The sequence below is a fragment of the Lampris incognitus genome, chromosome 13, assembly GCF_029633865.1.
Source record: "Lampris incognitus isolate fLamInc1 chromosome 13, fLamInc1.hap2, whole genome shotgun sequence".
Lineage (NCBI taxonomy): Eukaryota > Metazoa > Chordata > Actinopteri > Lampriformes > Lampridae > Lampris > Lampris incognitus.
Genome location: NC_079223.1, coordinates 7,041,895 through 7,069,870, shown reverse-complemented (window position 1 = coordinate 7,069,870; position 27,976 = coordinate 7,041,895). Strand labels below are relative to the sequence as shown.

The following is a 27,976-nucleotide window of genomic DNA, read 5'->3' as shown; positions in this document are numbered from 1 at the left end:
CTCCTTCGGAAAGTGCGTCCCTGCACTTCAGCATACCAGCTCCCTCACACCTCTGGACGCACGCACTTCCGATGGCCTCACGGTCTCACCATCCCACTTTGGACACCAATGTGGTGAATTCAGAGGGCCGCCGGGACACGAACCCGGGTCGCCCGCATCACGGGCAACTGCGCTAACCAATCAACTAAAGAGTCCGACCCGTTAGCCAAGCGCTGGCGAGTCTAGTCGTCTGTGGTTGTTACAATATTAGCTGAAAAACAAAACGGAGAACAAGTACTGCTAATCTAACAAACCTAACAAGGCCCATAAAACCTGAAATGGAAAAAAGAACTGAAAATAAATATTAAAACAGTCCCAAACGACGACTGGAACTTAAAAACTAGTAGAACGACTGTGGGCGGTCATTTTGACCGCCGCGGTTTTTAAACTCTATATTCTGTCCAGATAAATACCCAGTTGAGATATTAATGCATTACGTATGTTAGTGTGTCTGTTATCAAACTAACTGACACCAAAATTAACAGCTTAACAACTTCAATACTATGCCTGTGAATGTTCTCATTCATCCAGGTCATGGTTCTCCAAAGGAGTTGAATCAAGTGCAACTGGACTTGGTATATATCCGTGAAGACGTTTCGCCTCTCATCCAAGAGGCTTCCTCGGTTCGTGCCTTTCTGACTAGACCAAGCTAGTCTGACTGGCTGGTGATGAGACTCAGCATTTATCCTCTAGGGGTCGTTGTCACAGCTACAGATGTCCATGGCTCTTTGTGATCCAATGTTTACCAACGCCCGTCGCTAACAGAGCCATAGATATGAATGGCTCTTTTGTGTACCGATGTTATGGCCGCGCTCGTCGTTATCGGAGCTATTGATATGCGTGGCTCTCCTGTGCTCCGATGTTTGGCCACGCCCGCCGCCATCACAGCTATTGATTTGCATTTGTTTAGCAGCAACAGTCGTTGGGGGTGTTAGTTTTGACTTGATTATTCAGTGGTCATGAGTCGTTAGAGCCGTTAGTGAGCGACTGTTGTTCTTGGAGGCTAGGCTTCTTGAGTCTCCTGGGTAGAGATGAAGGACGGCATTGTAAGTGGGAGATAGGTGGTGTCGCAGACCTCCTCCTCTGTTGAGGGATGGTTTTTCCAGTTTCGCATAGATGGCTTCCTTCACCCCTCTTTCAAACCATCTATCTTCTCTGTCCAAAGTGTGTAGGTTGCTGTCCTGGAAGGAGTGTGTCTTCTCCTTTAGGTGTAGATAGACTGCTGAGTCTTGTCCTGAGGAGTCTGGCCTTCTGTGTTGGGCCATCCGTTTGTGTAGTGGTTGTTTGGTTTCTCCTATGTATAGGTCAGTACAATCCTCATTGCATTGTACAGCATACACCAGATTGCTTTTCCGGGTGTGTGGTACACGGTCTTTGGGATGAACCAGTCTTTGTCAGAGTGTGTTGCTGGGTTTGAAGTATACCGGGATGCGGTGTTTGTTGAAAATTCTCCTGAGTTTCTCGGAGACCCCAGAAACATACGGGATGACTGTGCTATTCCTTCTGTTCCTTTTCTCCTCGTCGCTCACCTGGTTGGTGTTTTGGAAAGGTACTTACCCAATCAGAGGAGGAGGTCTTAGCCAAAGGACTGAACTTCGCCATGACACCCAAACAACTACCTATAGTTGACCTCATCACATCCACAGAATCAGCCATAAGGAAAAACAATCTAACGGAAACAGAGGTGGAACAGCTTAGGTTAAAGGTATCAGAAGCTCTGTCCAATGCGACCGGGACGGCTCCAAAAAAAACAAACAAAACAAAACAAACAAAAACAAAAATCCACAACGGTCAACACAACAGCGTTGGGATGTCTTGCGTGAACGGCAGCAGATGCTGTCATGGTTAGTCAGTGAGCACTAGATGTTCTGCTTCTCCAACAACGTTCATTTGAAATGCACACCCGTCGCAGACGAGCTGGGATGGCAGGTGGCTCAAGCGTCTGCCTCTTGGGCTCGGCTCCGGTTACCCAGGGTTCCTCAGGCGGTACGTACCGCAGTGATTCGTTAGTTTACTGGACCACCTACACGACAGGAGCTTGTATCATTTAAAGGTTGAGACGCCTCGCCATAACAAGCTCATGTGCAAAATGTTCGTGCGTTTAGAGTTTTGCCACCTATGTCGATAAACTGAGAGATGTAATGAGAAAATGCTGGCGTAGCCCGGCCCAAATATCAGATATCCCTGCAAGAATATTCTGACAAACTGTCGACTTGACGGTCCTATATTCATAGCTGAAGGTACAATCCCTAATTCAAAAGTAAACAACAGGGCCCCACTACCAAAATACAACACATGGGACTAGAACCTGCTATCGCTCCCAGAGTGATTGACAGGTCTCCTAACACAAGGCTTAATGGTGTTTTCTGATGTAGTAAAGATTTGTTTATATCTCTAGCGGCTGTAAACACTGGAGTAACACAAGCCAATATTTTCACATCGGTTGAGAAGACACAAAATGCTTATTTTCAATCTATAACTCAAACTCGTCAATGGTGTATGTACATATATTTCCATTTCATATGGTCAAATAAATGTTGTGTTATATGGTTTTATGTTATATGGTTTGGAGACAGTGGCACTGACGAAAAGACAGGAGGTGGAGCTGGAGGTGGCAGAGGTGAAGATGATAAGATTTTCATTGGGAGTGATGAAGGAGGACAGGATTAGGAACGAGTATATTAGAGGGACAGCTCGGGTTGAACAGTTTGGAGACAAAGCAAGAGAGGCAAGATTGAGATGGTTTGGACATGTGTGGAGGAGAGATGCTGGGTATACTGGGAGAAGGATGCTGAATATGGAGCTGCCAGGGAAGAGGAGAAGAGGAAGGCCAAAGAGGAGGTTTATGGATGTGGTGAGGGAGGACATGCTGGTGGCTGGTGTGACAGAGGAAGATGCAGAGGACAGGAAGAGATGGAAAGGGATGATCCGCTGCAATGATCCCTAACGGGAGCAGCTGAAAGTAGTAGTAGTAGTAGTCATATGGTCAAATAAATCACAGACTGGGCCTGTAAGTCAAAATGGTGTTTCTCTGCTGAACTACTGAGTCGTAAAAGATCTACCTTTACTCTTCCCCCCGTTTTCATCTGGCTAATTACCCCACTCTTCTGAGCCGCCCCAGTCTCTGCGCCACCCCCTCTGCTGATCCGGGGAGGGCTGCTGACTACCACATGCCTCTCCCATACATGTGGAGTCGCCAGTCGCTTCTTTTCACCTGACAGTGAGGAGTTTCACCAGGGGGACGTAGCACGTGGGACGATCACACTATTCCCCCCAGTTCCCCCTCTACCCCAAACAGGCGCCCCAACTGACCAGAGAAGGCGCTAGTGCAGCGACCAGGACACATACCCACACCCGGCTTCCCACCCGCAGACACGGTCAATTGTGTTTGTACGGACGCCCGACCAAGCCGGAGGTAACACGGGGATTCGAACCGGCGATCCCCGTGTTGGTAGGCAACGGGATAGACCGCTATGCTACCTGGATGCCCCACCTTCACTCTTTTTGTCTGCCTCTCTTGTACCACCAACTGCAACAGGCAGAGCATCGTTACGGGTAACAGAAACATAAAAAAGTTGTTTTTTATTATCGGTTTTCCAAATGATAACATCTAAAATTATTCAAATTCTGCAACCTGCCCATGAAGTGAAACTGAACCCCCACCCCCCCACCCCCCAAACTAAATGCTATTTCTCTGACGATGACCTCCAGCTGAGGTGAGACCATCATACGGTGCTTAGGCAGGCAGGTGAAAGCAGGTTTATCTCATCTTGTAGGAGCGCTTTAAAATTCTTGCCACCGCGCTCCCCGGTGTCATGTTCAATAGTGTGTGTTTATGAGACGGCAGCGTGTTCATTGTGCTGGAGCCTTCCCACGCCAGTACGGCGGTTTCACAGGCACTCTGTCTTCCAGTCAACATTTTAATTAGTATTGTGTTTTGGAGCCACAACGGCTTCTCCTTATTTCCCTTCAACATACCCCCTCCGGACTACCAATTAAAAACCCCCTCATAAGATTAGGCTCTCGCCGCGGCACTACAAGGAGTTATGGATGTGCCGGGGCGAGATGAGATTCCACCAGTTTAGTGGTTACAGCACAGACACCGGGAAACAATGCTCATGCAACTCTCTTCTCTTCTCATCTCCCTTCCATCCATGGGCGGCTTGTTCCTTAGGGTTGTCAGGTGATGCACCACCAAAGGGGAAAGGGAGAGAGAAAAAACATTTTTTTGCATTATTTTTCTCCCCAATTGTACTTGGCCAATTACCCCACTCCTCCGAGCCGTCCTGGTCGCTGTTCCGAGCCGTCCCGGTCGCTGCTCCGCCCCCTCTGCTGATCCGGGGAGAGCTGCAGACTACCACATGTCTCCTCCAATACATGTGGAGTTGCCAGCCACTTCTTTTCACCTGACAGTGAGGAATTTCGCCAGGGGGATGTAGCGCATGGGAGGACCACGCTATTCCCCCCAGTTCCCCCGAACAGGTGCCCCAATCGACCAGAGGAGGCGCTATCCCTACAGACACGGCCAACCGTGTCTGTAGGGATGCCTGACCAAACTGGAGGTAACACGGGGATTCGAACCGCCGACCCCCGTGTTGGAAGGCAACGGACTAGACCGCCACGCTACCCGGACACGCCCAGAGAGAAATGTTTCTATCACATTCAACAACAGTGTCGCACTAGCTGTGACTGGTCTAGACAGGTCGTCCTGCCTCTGAATGTCACTGTCCAGTCGGCGTCCAGTCGTGTTCCGTGGAGTACCGCCCCTTTCAGGCGATTTCAGTCTGGCTGAAAATCGCTCATATCGCTCAGACTCTGAATGAATGATGATTTCTTTGGAACATGTAAATAAGCAGGATACAACATACAGATAATCCATCGCCAATGAAGTGATCCAACAAATCCACACATCAAACTCAGTGAACACATCTGTGTATACATCAAATTATTTGTTCCATGTTGGAAAAGCAGGAGGAGGAAGTATACACTTATTTCCTACCCCTTCTCATTTCCTACCCTTCTACCCCTTCTTATTTCCTACGCCTTCTCATTTCCTACCCTTCTACCCCTTCTCATTTCCTACCCTTCTACCCCTTCTTATTTCCTACCCCTTCTCATTTCCTACCCTTCTGCCCCTTCTTATTTCCTACCCCTTCTCATGTCCTACCCTTCTACCCCTTCTCCTTTCCTACCCTTCTACCCCTTCTTATTTCCTACGCCTTCTCATTTCCTACCCTTCTACCCCTTCTCATTTCCTACCCTTCTACCCCTTCTTATTTCCTACCCCTTTCTTATTTCCTACCCTTCTGCCCCTTCTTATTTCCTACCCCTTCTCATGTCCTACCCTTCTACCCCTTCTCATTTCCTACCCTTCTACCCCTTCTTATTTCCTACCCCTTCTCATTTCCTACCCTTCTACCCCTTCTCATTTCCTACCCTTCTACCCCTTCTTATTTCCTACCCCTTCTCATTTCCTACCCTTCTGCCCCTTCTTATTTCCTACCCCTTCTCATGTCCTACCCTTCTACCCCTTCTCATTTCCTACCCTTCTACCCCTTCTTATTTCCTACCCCTTCTCATTTCCTACCCTTCTACCCCTTCTTATTTCCTACCCCTTAAGTTAATTCAGCTGCTATACATTTCAAACTCAAGTCCCACCGTACTGTATAGTTCACATTCAATGTAGGTTGTGCTGCACAATACAAACTCACCTACCGTGAACAATAAGAGAGAAAAAAAACAAAAACAAAACACACACAAGAGAAAGAGGAAAAAAAAAAAAAACAAGCATCACTTTCATGTTAAGGCCATTTTTTTCGAATTGCAGACACGGTAGTGTAGTCTCTATGGGTCCCGGGAGGGCTTGCGCTAAAGGGTTTTCGTCATACGTAGTAGCAGTGAGCCAAACCCGTGGTGGTTGCCGTACTGGGGCGGTCAAGACCCGCTAGTAAACAAATGCAGACTTCACTACAGAACTGACTGTGACTCGCTTAATTCTGAACAATTTTCATGACATTTGATTTGTTGAGAAACTGAACATTTTACTAGTTACTTACTGGAATTAAATTCAGTTACGGGGGTGGAGGGGTGGGGTTCATTCCTGCCTGTGGCCGTCAAACTGTACAACTCCTCCCTCAGAGGGTCAGACACACGGAGTTAATGGTCACTGGACTGGCCCTTCCACTTGTTTTACCCTGTCAGGTTTTGTTTGTGCTGCTTGCTGTTGTGTGCTGCGGTAGTGCAGTATAGATAGGGTGTTATGTGCACCATGCTTGTTGATATATTTTGTTCTTATTTCTATTTTGTACTTATCTTTTATTTCTATTTGTTTCTGTTTTTCTTGTATCTATTTAGTTTTTAGCTTTTTCTTATTGGAGTGTGAGTGTCCGTAATAGAATCCAATTCCTCCTCGGTGATGAATAAAGTGTTCTGATTCTGATGTACAGTGGGTCCTGTCTGTGCCCCTGACCGATGCAGTAGGAAGAAATAGCTGGAGTTGATCCCCGGCTGCTGCACGGCGGCTGCCCACTGCTCCTGGCTACACAACTAGGACGGGTGAATGAATTTTGCTGTATGTAGGTATGAACAACGACAAATAAAGTGTCTTCTTCTTCAAAACAACAACCTTCTGAACAGCCACAACCTCCTCTGGGACTTGCAGGCTCCGATCTATGAATAGGCAGCATCAAGTGTAAATTATTTAGAATTTCAGCTTTTGTGAGATTCTCCAGAAACGTAGAGTTCTATACCCATTATATCGTTATAAAGCCACCTGGTTGCTCGGACAACTATGGGTGTCACCGACATGCATCATCTCTCAGAGAGCGTGAAAAAGCATGAGACATCGAACATGCATATGGTGGACAGTTGCCTAAAACTTTCGGCTTTCAGGAGGGTCAGCATTTCTACACAGTTGGACGACAGCTACAGGACAGCAGTGCATAATCACAAAGATGTGGTGAGCAAGAACCGCCACATTCTAGCCCGTCTTATCGACTGTGTGACGTTTTGTGGGGTGTTCGACCTTTCTGATGAAGTCTGATTCGGATTATTGTGAGGGTGAAGACCTTACTCGATTTTATTTGGTTAATGGTAAACCGGGTCCCTCACTCTCACATTCAAAGGTATATGTTCTGCGGGTGGGAAGCCGGATGTGGGTATGTGTCCTGGTCGCTGCACTAGCGCCTCCTCTGGTCAGTCAGGGCACCGGTTCAGGGGGGAGTAGCGTGATCCTCCCATGTGCTACATCGCCCTGGTGAAACTCCTCACTGTCAGGTGAAAAGAAGCGGCTGGCGACTCCATGTGTATCGGAGGAGGCATGCGGTAGTCTGCAGCCCTCCCCGGATCGGCAGAGGAGGTGGAGCAGTGACCGGGATGGCTCAGAAAAGTGGGGTAATTGGCCGGATACAATTGGGGAGAATCCCCCCCCCCCCAAAAAAAAGAAGTTATTTGTGAGTGCAAACTGATAGATGACAATTTACCTGATGATGACCACAATGGATTGATCAGTCATTAGACAGCCAAATAATTTTATTCGAGGCATTTACAATGAACTCCTGGATGTAGCTGTCCACAAATACTGTACAGTATGTAGCCTAAGGAAATCCTTGTCTTAAGTTGCCATCTAGTGGTTACTGGCGGTACTTTTTACAAATGTTTGATATTTGTTATTTATACCGTTTTTTTTTTACTCTTACTTATTTGGTCTTACTCTTATTGTTGCCTTGTCTGGTTTTATTTCTTTGTAGAGCATTTTGTAACGTTGTTTTAGAAAAGTGCTATACAAATAAAGTTATTCCTACATGAGTCGACCAGAAAAAAACAAATTGACCAATGCAATTTCACAATGTCAAGTTAGCTAGCTGACTTAGGTTATTTTACCCATTAAATGGGTCACCTTAGTCATCATTGCAACACCCCCCCCCCCCGAGAGATTTGGCAGGAACTGCCACTGCTTCTGTCCATTGATACCACCCGTAAGAGGACACCATTGATCCCCGCATGAGAGGACCAGATTTGTCCATTGCATGTGCTCTAATCCTATCGCGTACTGTTATAAATGATACTCTGCACATAAGCCTTTCATACAGCAATGCAGGAACTAAGTCCCCTTACAGTGAAGATCATTTTGCATTGTCAACAGGATACATAAGAACTCTGCCACACCATATGAGCAGCAGCATGCCGCCAAGTTTTATCAGGCATTTGAACATATGTCGGGCATAGCTATTCCCTCATACAAAAGCCACTGAGCCAAGTATAAAGCTGTGCTGATGAGCAATCCTACTCTTTTCTTTTCCGTCATGTTAAATCTTACAACTCATATTCCAAGCAACTTTCTCAGCACGCCAGCTCACAGCAGCATTCTGAATTTTCTATGCGATCAAGCGAAGCGTACGTCATACGTGTTATTCGTAAAAATAAAAAAGCGTGTTAAACCACATGTGCGAGTAAGACGTGTTTCGAGATGTCAGAGATTCTAAAGCACTTTCTACAGGTGTCTCGGGAGAACATGCAGCCATGGATCAGCTTTCTTGATAGAAGGGAAGGAGAATTGGTTTCCATGCCAACAGCCTTTGGCCACATAAACCCACTCTCCAGGAAAGAAGCCAAAGAAACCACAGAGATGCACGAGGCAGATATGCCTCTTTAAATTTTTCAATAGTGATAGAAATCAGGGAGAATAATCTAACTCTGGATCTGCCCAGACTCTACAATATGCTTCGAAGGAGGGCATCTCCACTACCATTCATACAGCTTCAGGCATCGACACGTATCACAGTTGTGCAAGTATGTGTACACGTACATATGTTTACCTACAATACAAATGTGTTTTTTTTTCTTCCTCGGTGGTTATTTTAAAGATAAAAACCATTTCAAACATCAAAGAACGTTGAATCGGTTCATCTGGATACAACGTTTATTGACAGATACTCAACTAAGTGATGTCACTTAGTTGAGTGATGAAATGTATCTGTCAATAAACGTGAACCGATTCAACCTTCTTTGATGACCCCCCCCCCTTTTTCTCCCCAATTATACTTAGCCAATCACCCCACTCTTCTGAGCTGTCCCGGTCGCTGCTCCACCCCCTCTGCTGATCCGGAGAGGGCTGCAGACTACCACGTCTCCCCCGAAACATGTGGAGTCGCCAGCCGCTACTTTTCACCAGACAGTGAGGAGTTTCACCAGAAGGGCCGTAGCACGTGGGAGGATCACGCTATTCCCCCAGTTGCCCCAACCCCCCGCCCCGACCAACCAGAGGAGGCGCTAGTGCAGCGACCAGGACACCCACCCACATCTGGCTCCCCACCCGCAGACATGGCCAATTGTGTCTGTAGGGACGCCCGACCAAGCCGAAGGTAACACGGGTATTCAAACCGGTGATCCCCATGTTGGTAGGCAATAGAATAGACCGCTACGCTACCTGGACGCCCCCTGATTCAACCTTCTTTGATCTTTTACCTGGATTATTGAGCATGCATCAAGACATTTCAAGCATCATTTACACGTGTCGAATTCGCAATTTGAGATGCGTGGGTGACTGCAGATTCAACTGGAGTGTTAAACGCTGAATGTGTGTCCATTCGGGCACACATTTCCCTCGTAGTAGCCAAGTTTGATATGGAGATATAATGAAAGTGTCAATTGAAACGATCCGTTAAAAGATTCATCATTCTCTTCTGCACTGATTGATGTAATAAGTGAGCTCTTGTTGGAGAGACGAGTTGCACTTTAAAGGGGGACGTGTCAGTGGTCCTGTGTGCATGAATGAGAGGTTTGAATGGAGGAAGCGGGGAAGGGGTACTGAAGTGAATATACAGAAGCACTTAAGACCGCCTCCCCCCGTACCTCGGGACACAATGGCCGCTCAGAGCTCAAAAGCTAGGCCAAGCGTTCAATACACGCCGAGGTCCAAATATTTTCAGACTCGTAGATTTGTTTCGCTAAGCTGCGTAAAAAGAGGGCCACATCCCCAATAGACAGGACATTACTTCCATGTGACAGCAGGCTGTTTTTTCCCTCAACTCCTCACATTCTCTCGGCCCCACCACTGGACTGCATGTCCCCTCGTATTGATTGAAACCAAACTAAGTGGTTTAATCCTTGCATGCAACCCCAGAGGAATAGGGCAGTGTTTGTCCTATTGTCTATGTGTGTGTGTGTGTGTGTGTGTGTGTGTGCCCATTAAACCTGGAGGAGAATAACAGCAGAAGTGAAACAGCATTTCTATGTGAGAAAATGTTAGTGGGCTACAGTTTCTGGGATTTCTGTCGATTCTAAAGATAGAAAACTAATTGAACAACTGCTACTGTGCAGCGCTGCGCTGCGGGTGAAAAACACAGCAATCGAGCTGCAGTTATGACACTTAAAACATGGATAATCTTAAACTATATGCATACTTTGCATGCCACCTAAAATACACAAGTCAATGCAGATATCAACTGTGTTAAACTCCAGTGAACATGCACCCTACGCATTCATGCAAACAGCAGTGGCAACACTGCATTTTTTTTTCTGTTTAAAGTCAAGTCAATTCAATCTTATTTGTATAGCCAATATCACAAATTCCAAATTTGTAAAAAAAAAAAAAAAGAATAAATAAAAGAAAATACAAAAAATACAAAAACAAATAAATATATAAAAATAAATAAAATGAAATTAAATAAATTAAGGAAATACTTAATACATAGATAAATAAAATAAAAAAATGCAAATAAAGCTCAATAACTGTATTGGTTTGCTTAGTATTCTGCACGACGACTACTTCAGATTTCCAGTGTGGTTACAGCTGCACACTTTGAATAACATTCTTCATCCAGACTCATTATGATTCCTCATTTTTTGCCTAATTGCTGATACGCCGCAGAGAACTCCTTCACCCAACTTTGGGGCGGAGGGGAGAATAATGAGAACGTGAGCATATTTATGGTGTACTTAGCTTTTTGTGTAGTATTTAAGACCGTTAACTTTACTGTATATTTGTTGAAGCTGTACCTAACGTTCCCACGGCGAGCGATGCCAGCAGATGAATGCTGGGTAAAATCGGTTTGCCGGCCACTACCTGTATAAAGGTAAAGGTGGGTCAGACTAGCTTTATACGCATCTGTACAGTCGATCAAGTCGCCGCTAACGCTCATGAAAGACGTGATGTTTACACTGAAGTCTCGTGGCACATCTATATCGACCTGTAAGGTCAAGTTAGTTAGGATGACTCACATTGCAGTCATGCTTGTGTACTTACATTTTTTTAACTTTATACTTTATATACCTATCATATTTACCTTTGATTCTGACCCTATACTTAATTTACTCTTCTTTCATCTTTGCGGCGCAGTGGTTCACACAGTCATCTCACAGCAAGAAGGTCCTCGGTTCGAACCCTGGGGTTGTCCAACCTCGGGGGTCATCCCAGGTCTGTGTGGAGTTTGCATGTTCTCCACGTGCCTGCGGTGGGTTTTCTCCGGGTGCTCCAGTTTCCTCCCACCATCAAAAAGACATGCATGTTAGGGTTAATACTCCCGTCTGCGGCCCTGAGCGAGGCGTGGCAAGACGAACTGGAGCTGGTTCCTGGGCGCCGCACGGCGGCTGCCCACTGCTCCTGGCTACACAGCTAGGATGGGAGAGTAATTTCCCTACAGGGATCATTAAAGTATATCAAAATCAAAAATAAATAAATAAATAGAAACCCAAATCTTGCAATCGAGTCCAAATTCCTGCATGTGGTCATATTGGGCCAATATAAACTGACTTGAATGAGGAAAACAGTTCATCGCAGCAGCTGCATGACTCCCCGACAAAATATGTAAGGCTGTCAGACGAGACACAACAGCGTGCCGCAGGTGTGCCGTTTTAAAAGCATCGCTGAATGGCTGCTTGGTGCAAGATGCCACACTCCAAGTTATTTGGGCCTCCAAGTTGTTTGGCCTTCAAGCCTTTACAGGGAGAACAGTGAAAGGGTAGAAACCGCAAAATGAACGGTCTAGACTGCGGCGCTCTCACACAGCCTGGTGGCAAAAAGAAAGCTGGTCTTGTCTTTACTTTTTTTAACTTTGTTTTTCCATTTTCTCTAATACTTTGAGCAGCTTTATTCAAATTAGCAACTTCTTTTTTTTTTTAATTTCACAATTTCAGCATTCCCAACAGTCCTTTTGTTGCTTGATGCCCTGAAGAAGTCCCTGTCTGGGTCATCCACCGTGCTGCCACTGCATTGTTGCTTTTCATCGCGGTGAATGCAAGGAAGGATGAACAAAACAGATCCTAGTCTGCGTGGTGTGTGTGGCGGCTGAAGAAAGAAACAGGCCCCTGATGATGACAGTAGATTGCTTGCCAGAGGGCCAGACAGACAATTCTCAAGGTACATGGACGGGAGAACGAGCATTGACTGACACACGAGGAAGCGAGGGAGAGGGGGGATATCTCTTTGCCCCTTGGCCAGAGACAATGGAGAGCAGACCCACACACAAGCCGCAGTGTTGGTACAATATTGACATGGCCCTAATAGCTCTGGCTCTAAGACCGGTTGGAGAGGCAGCCAGGCGAGGGGAGGATCGCGTGAAGACCAGGCACACCCGCCACTGTTGCCCCTTTACGACCCACTTTAGCTCAACAGCAAACACGATTCTGTTAGTCTCCATGCATTACCCTCACACACATGACCAGTGCAGCTCTTCCCCTACTGAGGGACTGAACTGGAGCGCACATCCTCTACGTGGACACAGAGAGAGACCACGCAGTTGTCCACCGCTTTCTTTGAAAACGTCCTTTCCTGGACACTGGAGCATAAAGTTGCTGTTGAAAGTGGGAACGTTGCCTTACTGGTCCCATTAGTCAAACTCCCTTTTCTCTTGCCAGGGACACTAGTCTGTGGTTCAATACCGTCTGTCCACCACAATCGCCTCACAGCAACACAGTCTGAACGCTGTTTGTCTTGGACACGCTCGCTGTGGTGAGTCAACAAACCGGCCCTCACTGGCTTTGGTTTTACTGCTTAGTAGCAGTGCCAAGTCAGTGAGCGCCACTTTATCTGTCGGGTTTGGAAACGGTCTTTTTGGAAAGGATGAAATCAAAAGTTCGGCACCTGCTTATTGGACTATACTTTCAATCAACATAATAAATCAGATCACATCAGTGTCTTTCAAGAGTACCTACCATCCATCCATCCATCCATCCATTATCCAAACCACTTAACCTGCTCTCAGGGCTATGGGGATGCTGGAGCCTATCCCAGCAGTCACTGGCCAGCAGGTGGGGAGACACCCTGGACAGGCCGCCAGGCCATCACAGGGCCCACCCACCCACAGACACACACACACACACACCCACACACAGTCACACCTAGAGACAATTTAGTACGGCCGATTCACCTGACCTACGTGTCTTTGGACTGTGGGAGGAAACTGGAGCACCCGGAGAAAACCCACGCAGACACGGGGAGAACATGCAAACTCCACACAGAGGACGACCCCCAAGGTTGGACTACCCTGGGGCTCGAACCCAGGACCTTCTCGCTGTGAGGCGACTGCGTTAACCACTGCGACACCATGCCGCACAACGTGTTATGTAAAACATTTATTCTTCTTGACTTTTCAAAAGCTGTTGATTTAGTTGAAGCTTTAGTTCAGACACTGAACGATTTCAGGCAGGAGTAATTTTTTGATAAGTTGTGGGACAGTGTTGAGCATTTCTGAGGCTGAGCTCTAAACTCAGTGAACACTGTGTACTGACTGCTGTTGGTCAGACAGAGTCAGAACCAGATAAAGACGGGTTTCATACAGCCTTGTGTGTGTGTCGGCCCTGTGATGGACTGGAAGCCTGTCCAGGGTGTCTTCCCACCTGCAGCCCAATGACTGCAGGGATAGGCTCCAGCATCCTGCAACCCCGGTTGGGATAAGCGGCCTGGATAATGGATGGATGGATGGATTTATTTTTATTTTATCAATGTACCGTTTTTCAAATTTGCTTTCGGTTGAGTTATCTGAATGCACTGGTTTAAAGTTGTATGTTAATTTAAAATTTAAGCGTAGGGCATCTGGGTAGTGTGGCGGTCTGTTCCGTTGCCTACCAACACAGGGATCGCCGGTTGGAATCCCAGTGTTACCTCCAGCTTGGTCGGGCGTCCCTCCAGACACAATTGGCCATGTCTGCGGGTGGGAAGCCGGATGTGGGTATGTGTCCTGGTCGCTGCACTAGTGCCTCCTCTGGTCGGTCGGGGGACCTGTTCGGACTGGGGGGATAGCGTGATCCTCCCATGCGCTACGTCCCCTTGGTGAAACTCCTCACTGTCAGGTGAAAAGAAGCGGCTGGCGACTCCACATGTATCAGAGGAGACATGTGGTAGTCTGCAGCCCTCCCCGGATCAGCAGAGGGGGTGGGGCAGAGACCGGGATGGCTCGGAAGAGTGGGGTAATTGGTCGGATACAACTGGGGAGAAAAAGGGCAGAATAAAAAAAAAAAAAAAGAAGCGTAATAGTAGCAAATGTCTTCAATAAGTAGCATCATATTGTACTTAGAGACCTGTTCAACCAGCCATATGCCTGCAACCCACTGTCACCCACGAGCAGGACTTCATCATGGCGCTGAGCACATGTCAAGATAAATGTTCACAACTGTGAGGAAACCTCTTAAGTACGATAGAGTCCATGAGTTGATTCAGAGCACTGGATGTGAGAATCAATATATTGCAGCTCGGATGAGGAGCATTAGGAAGACAGATGAATTTTGCATTTTGAGTGCGAAGACGAGACTGTATCCCATCAGATACGGCATTAGCCCCCTCGTGATTCGCGACTGACAGCTGTACGATGCACCGGGGCTCAGAACATTATGGGGCCACGGGCTGTAAAATTGAGTTTTTTCCCCCATCTGAGAAGGCGGGATGCCAAGACTACCCACCAGAGAGGTATCTGCAAACACAGTGGTCTCTACGTGTTAAGTTGCTTCCTTTGAGACCCGCCGCTCTGTAGTCGACTGCCTGCATTCTGCATTCCAGCTTATGCAAATATATTCTGGTAAAATGTGATACCCTCCTCTGAGACGTTTTTCTCATCGTCCCCCCCCCCTTCCCCAACCCGCTCTATCCCCGTGACAATCCATCAACACAGATAAAGCTCACACATCTCCAGCTACTCACCCCTCCCTCACACAGACACACACACACACACACACACACACACACACACACACACTCTCTGTGTGATTTTGCTGGGAAGAGTGAGGCTTTCCAGTCCTGGTCTTCTAAGAACTGTCTCAGTCTCAACACAAAGAAAATGATTTTGGGATTGTTAAATATCGTCCCCCTTGACCAGCACAAATCCACTAGCGCTCTTGTCTTGTGAGGCCGGCAGTTTGAGGTGAGGCCCACTGCAGTAACGCACCATCAGTCCTAACACATGCATGGATGTCTTATGGGCTCGGTGCTGTAAATGAGCTGCACGGTCGTGGAGCTTTAAATCAACTGCACACACACAAAAAAAAAAGTTACGATAAGATCTACCTGAAACGACCGCCCACGGTTTTTAAACTCTATATTCTGTCACGATAAACACCCAACTGAGATATTAATGCAGTGCACATGTTAGTATGTCTGTTAGCAAAAGACGGACTCCAAAATTAACATTTTAACAACTTTAATACTGTAGTGAATTCGGCAGGCAGCCAGGAACCGCCGCAGCCGGGACGCGAACCCGGGTCTCCCACACCACAGGCGACTACGTTAACCAGTCAACTACAGGGTCCGACCCGTTAGCCAACGGGCTAGCGAGTCGACACATCCGTGATCATTACAATACTATCTTTCAAACAATTTAAAATGGCCACTGTCCGGCGCCTTTGAATACTGCTGCGCCTCGGTGGTAGTCATGGTGCGTCGGTAACGGGTCTGTAACCAGACATGTTGGAAATAATACCTGAAAAACAAAACGGAAAACACATGTTGCTGATCTACCAACCGTAACAAGGCCTGTAAAACGTGAGATGTAAAAAAAAAGAACCGAACGCTGCAAAGGAAATGACGTGACCGACACACGTCAGAAACAGTGACATGACGCACGCGATGACGTGCAAATTATGCGCCATCATTTTGACCGCCCATGGTGGGTTTAGGTAGGAGTGAAACCCTGGTCGTTCTGGTGAGGTGAGGCCCGCTACAGTAACCCGGGGCATCAGGTGCAGCTCAGTCCTAACACACGCGTCAATGTCTAATGAGCTCGGTGTAAATGAGCTGCACGGTCCTGCTTACAACGAAAGTGTATGATGCAATGAAACGAAAAAAGATGTTCAAACTTTATTTCTTACCCCATTAAATGCTCAAGGCAGGTTCACGAAGAGTTCGCAGTCAAAAATATGCCTCCACTGAACCCCCCCACCCCCCCAGCACACACCGACCCCTCTGTTGATCCGAGTCAGGCCCAGTATAAAAGCGAGACAGATGACAAAGAAAAATGGAGAGGAGAAGAGTGATGGGGTTATGGAAGATGCTCCAGTCAAGTCCATGTCTCTTGGACACAAGAATCCTTTTAGTGCTATCGTGGCGAGATGGTACCGTGCGCGGGTGTGAGGCCGCACCGGAATCTATTAACACTGTCTCCTGATAACAAAAGATGGGGTCTTTTCCAAGCTTGGGATAGTGTGACTCAGAATGTATTAACATTTATGGCACATCCTCCTCTGCTTCTGTGTCATCTCCGGAGTGCCCGCCACGTCCTTCTCTCCTTAATGCAGTTCAGCACTTTGCCCATTCACCCTTCACTGAGCCAACCACCGCAGGAGGAAATAATGACCAAACAAAATCTCCTGCGCATATTTTGCATAAGAAAGTACCCTATTTTCTTAAGGTGGTGCAGACATTACAACACTTCCTACGTACCACCAAACATTAATGAGGACACGAGCCCCGAAACTCGAGGCCCACTTAGCTAAAGAGAGATTAAGTACAACTTCCTGGTAGGAAATAAATGTGCAACAGTGAAAGGTGTTCAGATGTTAGTGTGTGTGTGTGTGTGTGTGTGTGTGTGTGTGCGCGCGCGCATGTGTGTGTGTATTGTGCAAATATACATGGCTGTGTGTGAGTGTATGCATAGGCGTGGGTGGGTTTCCTTCATGTAGAGTACAAGAACGACATGAGTGTAACAATAAGCATGCTTTTCTCGTGGTTAAGGACTTTTTCGGAAAGTGTCATAGCTTGCTGGTCCTCCTTGTAACTGCTCCATTTCTCCTTTTGAAAGCTCAATGCAACGGAACCATACGACCAGGCAGATGCTGCAAATGTGGGAGTGACTCACCCCTACTGAGTCTCTGATACGACTCCAGAGGGGCCAGGCAGGAACAGCTGCTGGGTTCCTCTACTGAACGGACTCTCGGCAGAGCCACTTAAAGTAAAGGCGACGACCACATCCCTCTGTAGACATGGGTCAAAGAGTGCACGGTTGTTTGGGTCGCAACTTAGTTTGATCTGTTTCCAACATTTCAGCGTTATAAACAGGTCACGCCTCTTGATGCATTTCTAATCAGTTCTGCTGCAATTACAACCTACAATCAAGGGACTTCTGGCAATAGTAAGTCAATAACGCACAACTGCTCTTTAAGAGCTGAGAGTAAAAATCACCTTACAGCCGATTCAACCACCTACCTTTACTTGACTTGGACTAGCTCTCTATGAATGCATTTGCTCTAAAATGCCATGCAATTAGAACTGCAGCATGGGGCATCTGGGTAGTGTAGCGGTCTATTCCATTGCCTATCAACACAGGGATCGCCAGTTCGAATCCCGGTGTTACCTCCAGCTTGGTCGGGCGTCCCTACAGACACAATTGGTCGTGTCTGTGGGTGGGAAGCCGGATGTGGGTATGTGTCCTGGTCACTGCACTAGCGCCTCCTTTGGTCAGCCGGGGCGCCTGTTCGGGGGGGAGGGGGAACTGGGGGGGAATAGCGTGATCCTCCCACGCGCTTTGTCCCCCTGGTGAAACTCCTCATTGTCAGGTGAAAACAAGTGGCTGGCGACTCCACATGTATCAGAGGAGGCATGTGGTAGTCTGCAGCCCTCCCCGGATCGGCAGAGGGGGTGGAGCAGCGACCGGGACGGCTCGGAAGAGTGGGGTAATTGGCCAAGTACAACTGGGGGGAAAAGGGGGGGAATAAAAAAGAACTGCAGCATAAGAAGCACACCTGTGCCTTTCTGTTGAGCGACTGTTATATGCTGATAACATGTGACTGCGGCATCGTGGCAAGGAATTCAATCGCCCATGTGTTTGCTTCGTGATGAAAGAATTGGGAGGAGAGTAGTCCTACCGTCGTTGCAGAGTGGTCCTCCAAATGAGGTCATGCTGCAGTCACAGCTGAAGCCCTCCCACTGCTGAAGACACACACCCTGGTTGGCGCAGGAGTCCTCTTGGCACGTGGTGCTGGGACCTGATCAGAGACACAGGAAGACCGGTTAACGTGACTGTTACCAGTACGTGTTATCTGTCTCACACCTCTGGCCTTACCCTCTATGCAGTGAATACACCCACAACAACAGCTAGACTTGTGCTTAACTAACTCAGAATGACAACTGCTTTACAGCAGCCTCACCCACACACACACACACACACACACACACACACACACACACACACACACACACACACACACACACACCAGTACAAATATCTTCAACGTGGACATCTTTGCACTTTTGGTCAAAGCCCCACCTGAACCTACTCACATTCACTGTATGACAGAAAAGTGACACATCAAACACAGAAATAAAAGCAAGAATAAAGACGTATTTGAGGTGTTAATATCAGTTGAAATAATTCATACTGTACGTTGGGGTTCAAATAGTTTTCCTTTGGAGGTTTTTTTTGTTCCCCTTATTCCTCGACTTAATCCAAAGTTTACAAGTGTTTTTTGCAGAAAGTTTAAACGTGTGTGTTAAATTGTCATGTGGGATATGTTTCCATGTACGTGCAAACCTATATGGCCAATAAAGGTGGTTCTGATTCTGATGTTTGCCAACCTCTTGGGCGGTATGCATAGCTGTACTATGTGCATACAACTGATGATTAAACACAAAGTTGCGGTTACTGCTATTACTGCATTTACCAGCCGAGACCACTGGGGGCTGTAGTCAGGTGTAACGTGTGCAGCTTTACATTGAGCAGCACAGTGAGGAACATTTCCACAGTGGTGCATTTCCACGGGTGGACACAGCGAAGTGTGACGGCATTACCGGACGTGTTGACAGTCAATGTTTGATCGCCATGATTGTGCATCTGTTTAGTCCATCATTCTACACAAAAACCTGTCAGTGGTGCAGTCAGTCTGTCAGTCGGGGCCAATTTACACAGACATGTTGAAATGTCCTGCTGGCTTGTCTGTCTGTTTGTTTGTGTGGGAGTGATCCCCCTCCCCCCCACCCCGGCCCCGAGTTAGTTCAGTGTCAATGGAGAGATGTTGTGAGATGGCAAAGGGTTAGTATGGATGTGAATGTTATCTTTTTTCTTTTACACTTCGGTATAATTTATTTTTTAGAAATTAATTTATCAAAATAATTTATTCTTTTTTAAATGTTTTTTTAGATTCATAATACGGCTAAACATCTTTATTATTATCGTCGACACTTTCTGTCGATGCTTTTCATTACCTGGACACATACGACACACGTTTATATGACACACTCGCGCTAACACACCTTGCATTCTTGGCTTGTTTACAGTCATCCCTTCACTACTGACCGCAACAACAGTCGGTGAGACTGTCTGTCTTGCAGCTATAATATTTATCACGAGCATACTGGCTCTCATAGGCTCTATAAGCTTTGCTCACTTCTAGAGAAAACTTTAAATATATTCTCCTACTAACATGCATATATACATAACAGCCCACGCGGCTGCAGGCTGCGTGCAGAAGCAGCTGCTGTAAGTGCACACCACACCGAGCTCCCGGCTGATAGAGGCTGCACAAGCCACAAACAAACACTAAATAATGTGTAAGTTGTTGCTTGTTCAGCATGTGAAAAATAACACTCTTCTTGAACACATTACACTATTCATGTGCAGCGTCTTCCTTCATGATGTGTGTATTGACTTTTCGCGAGTGCATTAGTGTAACGTGACGTCAAAAAAAGAAAAGAAAAGAAAAACAACCCTGATATAGGTGTGTCCTGGATGTGTCCAGTTAATGTAGTGTGTGTGCCAGATTCCAAAAAGTAAGTCATGCATCCACAGAGGACGCATTTCCTCGAAATATTTGTTCCGCCATACGAAAAGAAGAAGTAGAGAGCAGTTACTCATATGCTCATGCTCATCACGGTATCATTTTATACCGGTTACTGTACCGATTACTGTACCGGTTACCGCACCGATTACTGATACATTTTATACTGATACAATTTATACCGATTATACCCATAACTATTAAAATCCTAACTATTAGATTTTTCTTATTTATGAAGTCATTAATCTCCAGTATGACTACAGGGCCTCGTGCTGTTCGGGTTTTGAACAGGCGGCATGATGCTCTACAGTTGTCAGTACATACAATAAGACTGGACACACACGCCTCAGAACTGACGTGCGGAAGCCGCAGTAGTAAACACAGAAACTCACAGAAACAGTAGAAATGTACAACAAAAACAAGTAAAATGACTCCAGTGAGGTAGAACCCCACCTACTTCCATGAGAAATCCATAACAATGGATTCTGGTGTACGTACACGCATGCAGCAGGAAACATCATCGGTTACGAGGACACAAGTCATGCAAAAACTGTGACATACCCTAACGTTAACAAAACAGGTAGATGACAAAACCACGGTGAGACAAAAAGAAAATAAGGGGGGGAGTTTCAAGTGATAATGACAAACGCAATGTGACTGCAAGTGACAGCAAGTCAAAACCCGAGCCCCATAGGCTTCGATACAAGGCGGGGGTGACGTGGTCCTTGTATTGCTATGGGGCTGCAGCCCATTTCAACCGACAGGTGAGTGAGTGGCACACTAAGTAGTCATCTTGCTCAGGTACATGTGGAGAGGGTGGAGGCGGGGACCGGGGGGGGGGGCAGGGACGTTGCAGATGCAAGAGGGGAGGACATCAGACTCCGTATCAAACAGACAAAGCTATCTACCTTGCAAGTCAGCTTTCATCAATGCAACTTTTGTCAGCAAAATAATAAGAAAGGAAAAGGCAAAGTACACCGGCTGTTAGTAAAGCACCGACATGTCAGAGACCGTACAAGAGAAACAGAGGCTGTTTAAACAGGGGAGGGAGGAAACAGAATGAAGATGGACACAAACATTCTAGGAGGGAGAGGGCAGAGAACGGAGGCCAAGTTGAGGGAAACACTTTGATTAAACAGCGACTACTGTACATCGGGTCAACATCAACATGAAATACTGGCAAACACCTCATAATGTGAAATCATGGATGCTGTTTTGTTTTTGTTTATTTGGACCCCCCCCCTTTTCTCCCCATTTGTACTTGGCCAATTACCCCACTCTTCTGAGCCATCCTGGTCGCTGCTCCACCCCCTCTGCCGATCCGGGGAGGGCTGCAGACTACCACGCCTCCTCCCATACATGTGGAGTCACCAACCGCTTCTTTTCACCTGACAGTGAGGAGTTTCACCACAGGGATGTAGTGCGTGGGAGGATCACACTATTCCCCCCTCCCCCCGAACAGGCGCCCTGACCGACCAGAGGAGGCGCTAGTGCAGCGACCAGGACACATACCCACATCCGGCTTCCCACCCACAGACACGGCCAATTGTGTCTGTAGGGACGCCCGACCAAGCCAGAGGTAACACGGGGACTTGATCCGGCGAGCCCCGTGTTGGTAGGCGACGGAATAGACCGCCATGCCACCCGGACGCCCCGTTGTGGATGTTTTTGTATGGTACGCATGATCTTCGCAATACACAGAGTGTAAAAAAACCCCAAACAAACCATATTTGATTCATGCGCTTTCACCATCAATTATGAATATTCATACGCTGCCTCCATCACCGGATTTCAACAAATGTATTACCCCAGAAGCCATTTCCCGCAGACAGACATCATTGTTTCTGAATGACACATGAACCACACAGCACATGTGACGAAGCCACGTTGGGCACTGAGCATAATTAAGAATGACTACGAATTTAGAGGCGAGCTGCGTCCTTAATAGAAAAGAGTGGATGACATTGTGAAATTTCAAATCAAGCTAAGCAAATGACATTGATGGATAAATCAAATATTGTCTCTGGGTGTGTTGCAAACACAAGACTGGGCAATTGATATCCACGCATGCAACAGAAGCCTCATACATATTTCAAGAGGATTGCTTCTGGCAAATACTCAGAACCAAGAAGCATGCAAGGAGCAAAAGAGAACGGGGGTAAAGTGGGAAATAACACAGGCAGTATAAATATGGCAGAGAGGCTAATTTGATTGTGGCTGATGGAAACTGGAAGTTATGACGGGCAGAAAAATGTCCGAGCCTGATGCATCCTAACAGAATACTAACAGACCTTATGGGTGTTAAGATGATGTGCTGCAAGACGGCAGTGTGGGTGCCTTGGATGGATGTGCAGAGTGTGTGTTTGTGTCATTGTTGGAGACAAATTACAGAGACTTTCAAATCTAATCCTATCACCATTAAACAACAAACGACAGAAAAAAACAGATCAACTATTCAGTACTTGCTTTGGTTGTGGCAACGAACCCTACTGAAGTAAAATGTGGTTTGTAGTTTCAACAAACAAGGGGGGTGGATTCAAAATGGCCACAGAAATAAGGTGTTACGAGGGGGAGCTTCTCCTCAACTGATTCTTCTATGCAAAATCCAAATGGAAATCTCTTCCTGCGTGGGTTCCAACATAGAACACCCCCTCCAATTCTGAACAGCAAATCATGGTCGCCCCATAATTCAAAAGTGTGCCTCAGCATGACGTGGTGATTAGCAACCAGGGTAAGGAGAGACGTTGTCAGGGGAAGATGATTACCAGTTTTGTTGCTTTTCAACACTTTGAGGTATAAAAGCTTACTGTTCCCCCTAGTGGCCGGTGAAAGCTACTCACCCTCACAGCCCCTCTCAATCTGGCCCACGCAGTCCAGGGCATCTGACATCAGGTCTGGGAGGCGACCATTTAGATCCACTGATGCCAGACAGCCTTGGAACCCCTCTTTGGCATGGACCAGTTTGGGCAACTCCTTGTACATCTCCTTGGCCACCCCGCCAATGTACAGGTCACCTGCATGGACAGAAACATACACAGAGACAAAACGATGCATCTACTGCAGAAGCCTGAGACGGTGGGACACTGTAGTTGAGACGTAGACTGGAAAGGTGCACGTTGCACCTGAACACCTTGCCATTTATGCACAAACGTTGTGGAACTAAAGAACCGTTTGTGTCATGCATTACAGTTGTGACAACACTGACCTCTAGTGGTAAAGCAGTGTAAATATAAATGTAGATATTAATACATTATGTGGATATGTAAGGAGAACATCTGAATTCCAGCAGGTGGTCAATTTAAACTACATCTCAGAGATTCATCTTATCCACTGTCAGAGCCAGGATTACCCCACAAGATAATTTCAATAGCACTCATATCAATCTATAATCACAACAATGTCATAAAGCTGTAGAATGACCTTAATGTACACTGTCATTACTTTAGCATTCTGATTACATTTTTTCTGGGTAAGCTTTGTTCCACTGTGTGTGGGTTTTGTGTGTGTTTCAGCTCGTAATTCGAAGTAATTGGTCACAAAGCCTTAATCATGCCGACTGAGTAATTTTGCATAATTATTTCATTACCTGCCAAACCTCAATTTAAATTTCCACACTCTTGTAGTTAGAGCTGACTGCTGCTCTGCTGAGCCAATAATGTTCTAACAAATTTCTTTCCAGTGCAGCAATAATTACCGTAACGCAAATGTTGATTAATGAAATCAGTGGCAGATTGACACCTTTTTGTGAACGGCAACTGAAACGGCAACAACCACAGCAAACGTGTTATACACACACACCCTTCAGGTCCAGATTCTTGGCTCCTACTGTGGTCTGCGTGGTGATCTTGGTGTCAATCTTGACAGTGTGAAGGTTGTTGGTGTCCCTGGAGATGATCACGTTGTGCCAGTGGTTGTCATTTAGGGGCTTGTTAGAGTTGCCCTTGATCAAATGGGCACCGTTCCCAAGGTCCGACACATAGTGCAGGTACCTGCAGTCAGATCATCAAAATACAGAACTGAGAGGACGCAACTGGTTAAACAGGTTTACGAACATGTGGTCAGACGAGGGCAGGATCTTTTTTTTTTTTTTATCAGTTTAACATTGTGGTACTAAAGATGTTATACAGTAGCATATTCTCCAAGTGTTTATTTGAAAACATGGGATATGAAATAGAAATAACTTCAAGAAATAGGCCCAGACCATGAATGTGTGAGACCCTGTGCATGACAAAATGTGTGTGTGTGTGTGTGTGTGTGTATCAACACAGATACAGGAAAAAAGTTGTTTTTTTTCCTGTATCCATGTTGATATTTGGCTCCTCATTAGTTGAGCACTCACAACACCATTGACGGTTTTGGAAAGAAATGCTATACGCTATGTGTGTGTGTGTTTGTATGTATGTACAGTATATGCATATGTATGTATGTATGTATTATGCATTTTAATATCATTATTTCTTTTTTTCCCCAACTGTACTTGGCCAATTACCCCACTCTTCTGAGCTGTCCCGGTCGCTGCTCCACCCCCTCTGCTGATCTGGGGAGGGCTGCAGACTACCACGTGCCTCCTCTGATACACGTACAGTCAGCAGCCGCTTCTTTTCACCTGACAGTGAGGAGTTTCACCAGGGGGACGTAGCGCATGGGAGAATCACGCTATTCCCCCCATCCCCCCCCCCGAACAGGCACCCCAACTGACCAGAGGAGGCGCTAGTGCAGCGATCAGGACACATACCCACATCCGGCTTCCCACCCACAGACACGGCCTATTGTGTCTGTGGGGACGCCTGACCAAGCCGCAGGCAACACGGGTGATTTGAACGGGTGATCCCCGTGTTGACAGGCAACAGAATAGACCGCCACGCTACGCGGACGCCCCTGCATGTGTATTATTATGTATCATGTAACATCCATCCATCCATCCATTATCCAAACCGCTTATCCTGCTCTGTGTGTGTGTGTGTGTCGGCCCTGTGATGGACTGGCGGCCCGTCCAGGGTGTCCCCCCCACCTGCCGCCCAATGACTGCTGGCATAGGCTCCCTGCGATCATGTAACATGTTATGTCCAAATAGCCTAATTAAAGAACTTGAACAGTTTTTTCTTTTTTTTTACATTTGGTAAGTCTCATACAACTAGACCTGTGCATTAGAGAGAACACAAGCAGAGGTTTGAACATTTACACCCGGACTCATTCAAGGCAGTCTCAGCTTACCCCTTGACAAGCTCGACTACAATGAAGTCATTTCCATCTCCACTGTTGTACAAGATGAGTCCATCGGGGGAGGTGGTTTTGAACTGGAAGAAAAGGTGCATGGAGTAATAGGCCTGCAGGGTGGTCAAGGTCACGTAGCTGGAGCGGGACTTGAAGGTGACGGGGTCCGCGATGATGTTCTTGAAGCCAATCATGGCGTTGAGCTCACAGTAGTCAATGTCACCATTTTTACAGAGGTCTATGTAGGCCATGCCGTTGAAGGAGAGGCTCTGGAGATGGCCAATGAAGTTGGACGGCACCATGGACATGTAGCGCTTCTCAGTCACAATGCCCGTCTCAATGTTATGGAACTCCAGCTGGGTGTGGTCACCTGCCATTTGGCCTTTAATTGGCAGACGGGGGAAGGGAGAGACGATGTTACTGGAGTTGTGTGTTTGTGCATGTGTGTGGGCAAGGGTACTAAATTATGAATCAACAAATACGAATACTACTACTGCTATTACTGAAAAAGCAGTCAACAGTCTGACATAATTCTTGAACGTAAAGTCTGAAAGGCAGGATGCAGGTCATGCAAATGAACTGGTCATACAACTGAAAATAAACAGCCACTAATGTCTTGCTGATAAGTTTTGGGGTTTTTTTGGGCCCCCCCCCCCCATTTTCTCCCCAATTGTACTTAGCCAATTACCCAACCCATTCTTCCCGAGCCCTCCTGGTCGCTGCGCCACCCCCTCTGCCGATCTGGGGAGGGCTGCAGACTACCACATGCCTCCTCCGATACATGTGGAGTCGCCAGCTGCTTCTTTTCCTCTGACAGTGAGGAGTTTCACCAGGGGGACGTAGTACGTGGGAGGATCAGTCCCCCCCTCCCCGAACAGGCGCTAGTGCAGCAACCAGGACACATACCCACATCCGGCTTCCCACCCGCAGATACAGCCAATTGTGTCTGCAGGGACGCCCGACCAAGCTGGAGGTAACATGGGGATTTGAACCAGCGATCCCTGTTTTGGTAGGCAACGGAATAGACCGCCACGCCACCCGGACGCTCATCTTGCTGAAGTTGAGACTGTGCCTGACTTCACATGGTGTCACAGTATATGTACCACACGGACCACCAAGAGACAAGGCAAGTCTCTGAGCATAATTAATTAAGTGGCTTTTAAAGTCTATTTGAATTCAATCTGATCCATTCTGGAGATGCACATTCAGAGGTTCTGGCACAAAACCTGCAGATGTACCTATTTGCAAGAGGACAGAGCGGACTGAGGCCAGAATACAGCAGGATGTATTGGTCTTCTTAAGAATAAAGAAGCATTAATTTTTTCCACATTAGCAAAACACATCATCTCTGTACTGCATAGTGCAGTCCAGAGGAGTACACCTGCAGTAGTGGAGCTCGTGCCTTACCGAGTACCGAGAGCCCAATTAATGCCATGTAAGGTCTAGGTGTAACGAAGAGAAAACACTATTCCACAATACAGACGGCGGATGAGGAGTACCTTCCACTGGCGGCAGATCATCTACGGTCAGTTTCAAACTCTTTCCCCTCCTGAACACACGCACCGTGTGCCACTCATTATCGTTCAGATTCTGACCCGCAAAGATAGTCTCTGGACCTTTGCCTGCAGAACAGTCCAAACAATAGTTAACACACACACTCACACTCACACGCACACACACACACTCACACAAAACACACACAAGCAAGCATCAACATACAGGCTGAGATACAGAGGACAAATAAAAAAATACATATATAAAATATATATAAACATATATAAAAAATAAATAAAAAATATATTAAAAAATTACATTAAAATATCTAAAAAAATAAATGTATTTTAAAAATAAATAAATAAACAAACATAAAAATGTATATAGGGCATCGGGGCTCTCACCATTTTCTTCAAACAACGAGCGAGGAGGGAGGCAACTACCAGGATTTTCATAAGGAAGTCATTATTATAGTAGGTTAATGTGATAATGGTGGGTGGGTGAGGAGCCTGCTCTACCGTAGTGAGGTGGTGCACACATCAGTGAACAGATGATAACCCATAAGCATGACATGACTGTACATCTGAGGGGACAGATGACATGCGGTTTGCTGATGACTTAGCGGGGGGGGGGGGGGGCATTTCTAACAATTTTCTATGTGGCTCTTCTCTGGATTCCTGTGATTTCTATTTAAAATACCACTTGGTGGCAGCAAATTACTGTCATGAAGACGTGAAACACACCAGGCAACTTGGCATCGCTCTCCATCTTGGTTCCCTATTGCAGTGCCACCCAAAACTGGCTTTCCCTCACCTCAGCACATGAAATTAACAAGTGATATGACAACTTGTGGAAATACAGAATGTGATTTTTATTCTCATCTCCAAGAATAAACTGGTGTTCAAGGAAGTGTGTATATGCTTTGAGGATGGTCCTTGTTAGATTGGTTTCTGAGATTTTCACAAGGTGATGGCATGGTTTTGATTTGTGTTTTTTTTTCCAGCATCAGGGAGAGAAGACAGAAACTGGCGGT

The 27,976-nt window shown here is 46.6% G+C and overlaps 1 protein-coding gene across 5 annotated transcripts in view; it reads right to left on the bottom strand.

The window, feature by feature from the left end:
* LOC130123237 (neurexin-1a-like) overlaps window positions 1–27,976 on the bottom strand; it is a 456,613-nt gene that overhangs the window by 202,167 nt on the left and 226,470 nt on the right. For 4 of the 5 annotated variants that reach the window (XM_056292379.1, XM_056292376.1, XM_056292378.1 and 1 more), the window contains 5 exons: window positions 26,949–27,071; window positions 25,450–25,831; window positions 24,034–24,224; window positions 23,076–23,249; window positions 18,328–18,447 (listed from right to left, as the gene is read on the bottom strand). In XM_056292379.1, coding sequence (XP_056148354.1) covers window positions 18,328–18,447; window positions 23,076–23,249; window positions 24,034–24,224; window positions 25,450–25,831; window positions 26,949–27,071 — 990 coding nt within the window. Of the gene's footprint in view, window positions 1–18,327; window positions 18,448–21,143; window positions 21,171–23,075; window positions 23,250–24,033; window positions 24,225–25,449; window positions 25,832–26,948; window positions 27,072–27,976 lie in introns of all 5 variants that reach the window. The other variant, XM_056292374.1, reaches the window with a different exon arrangement.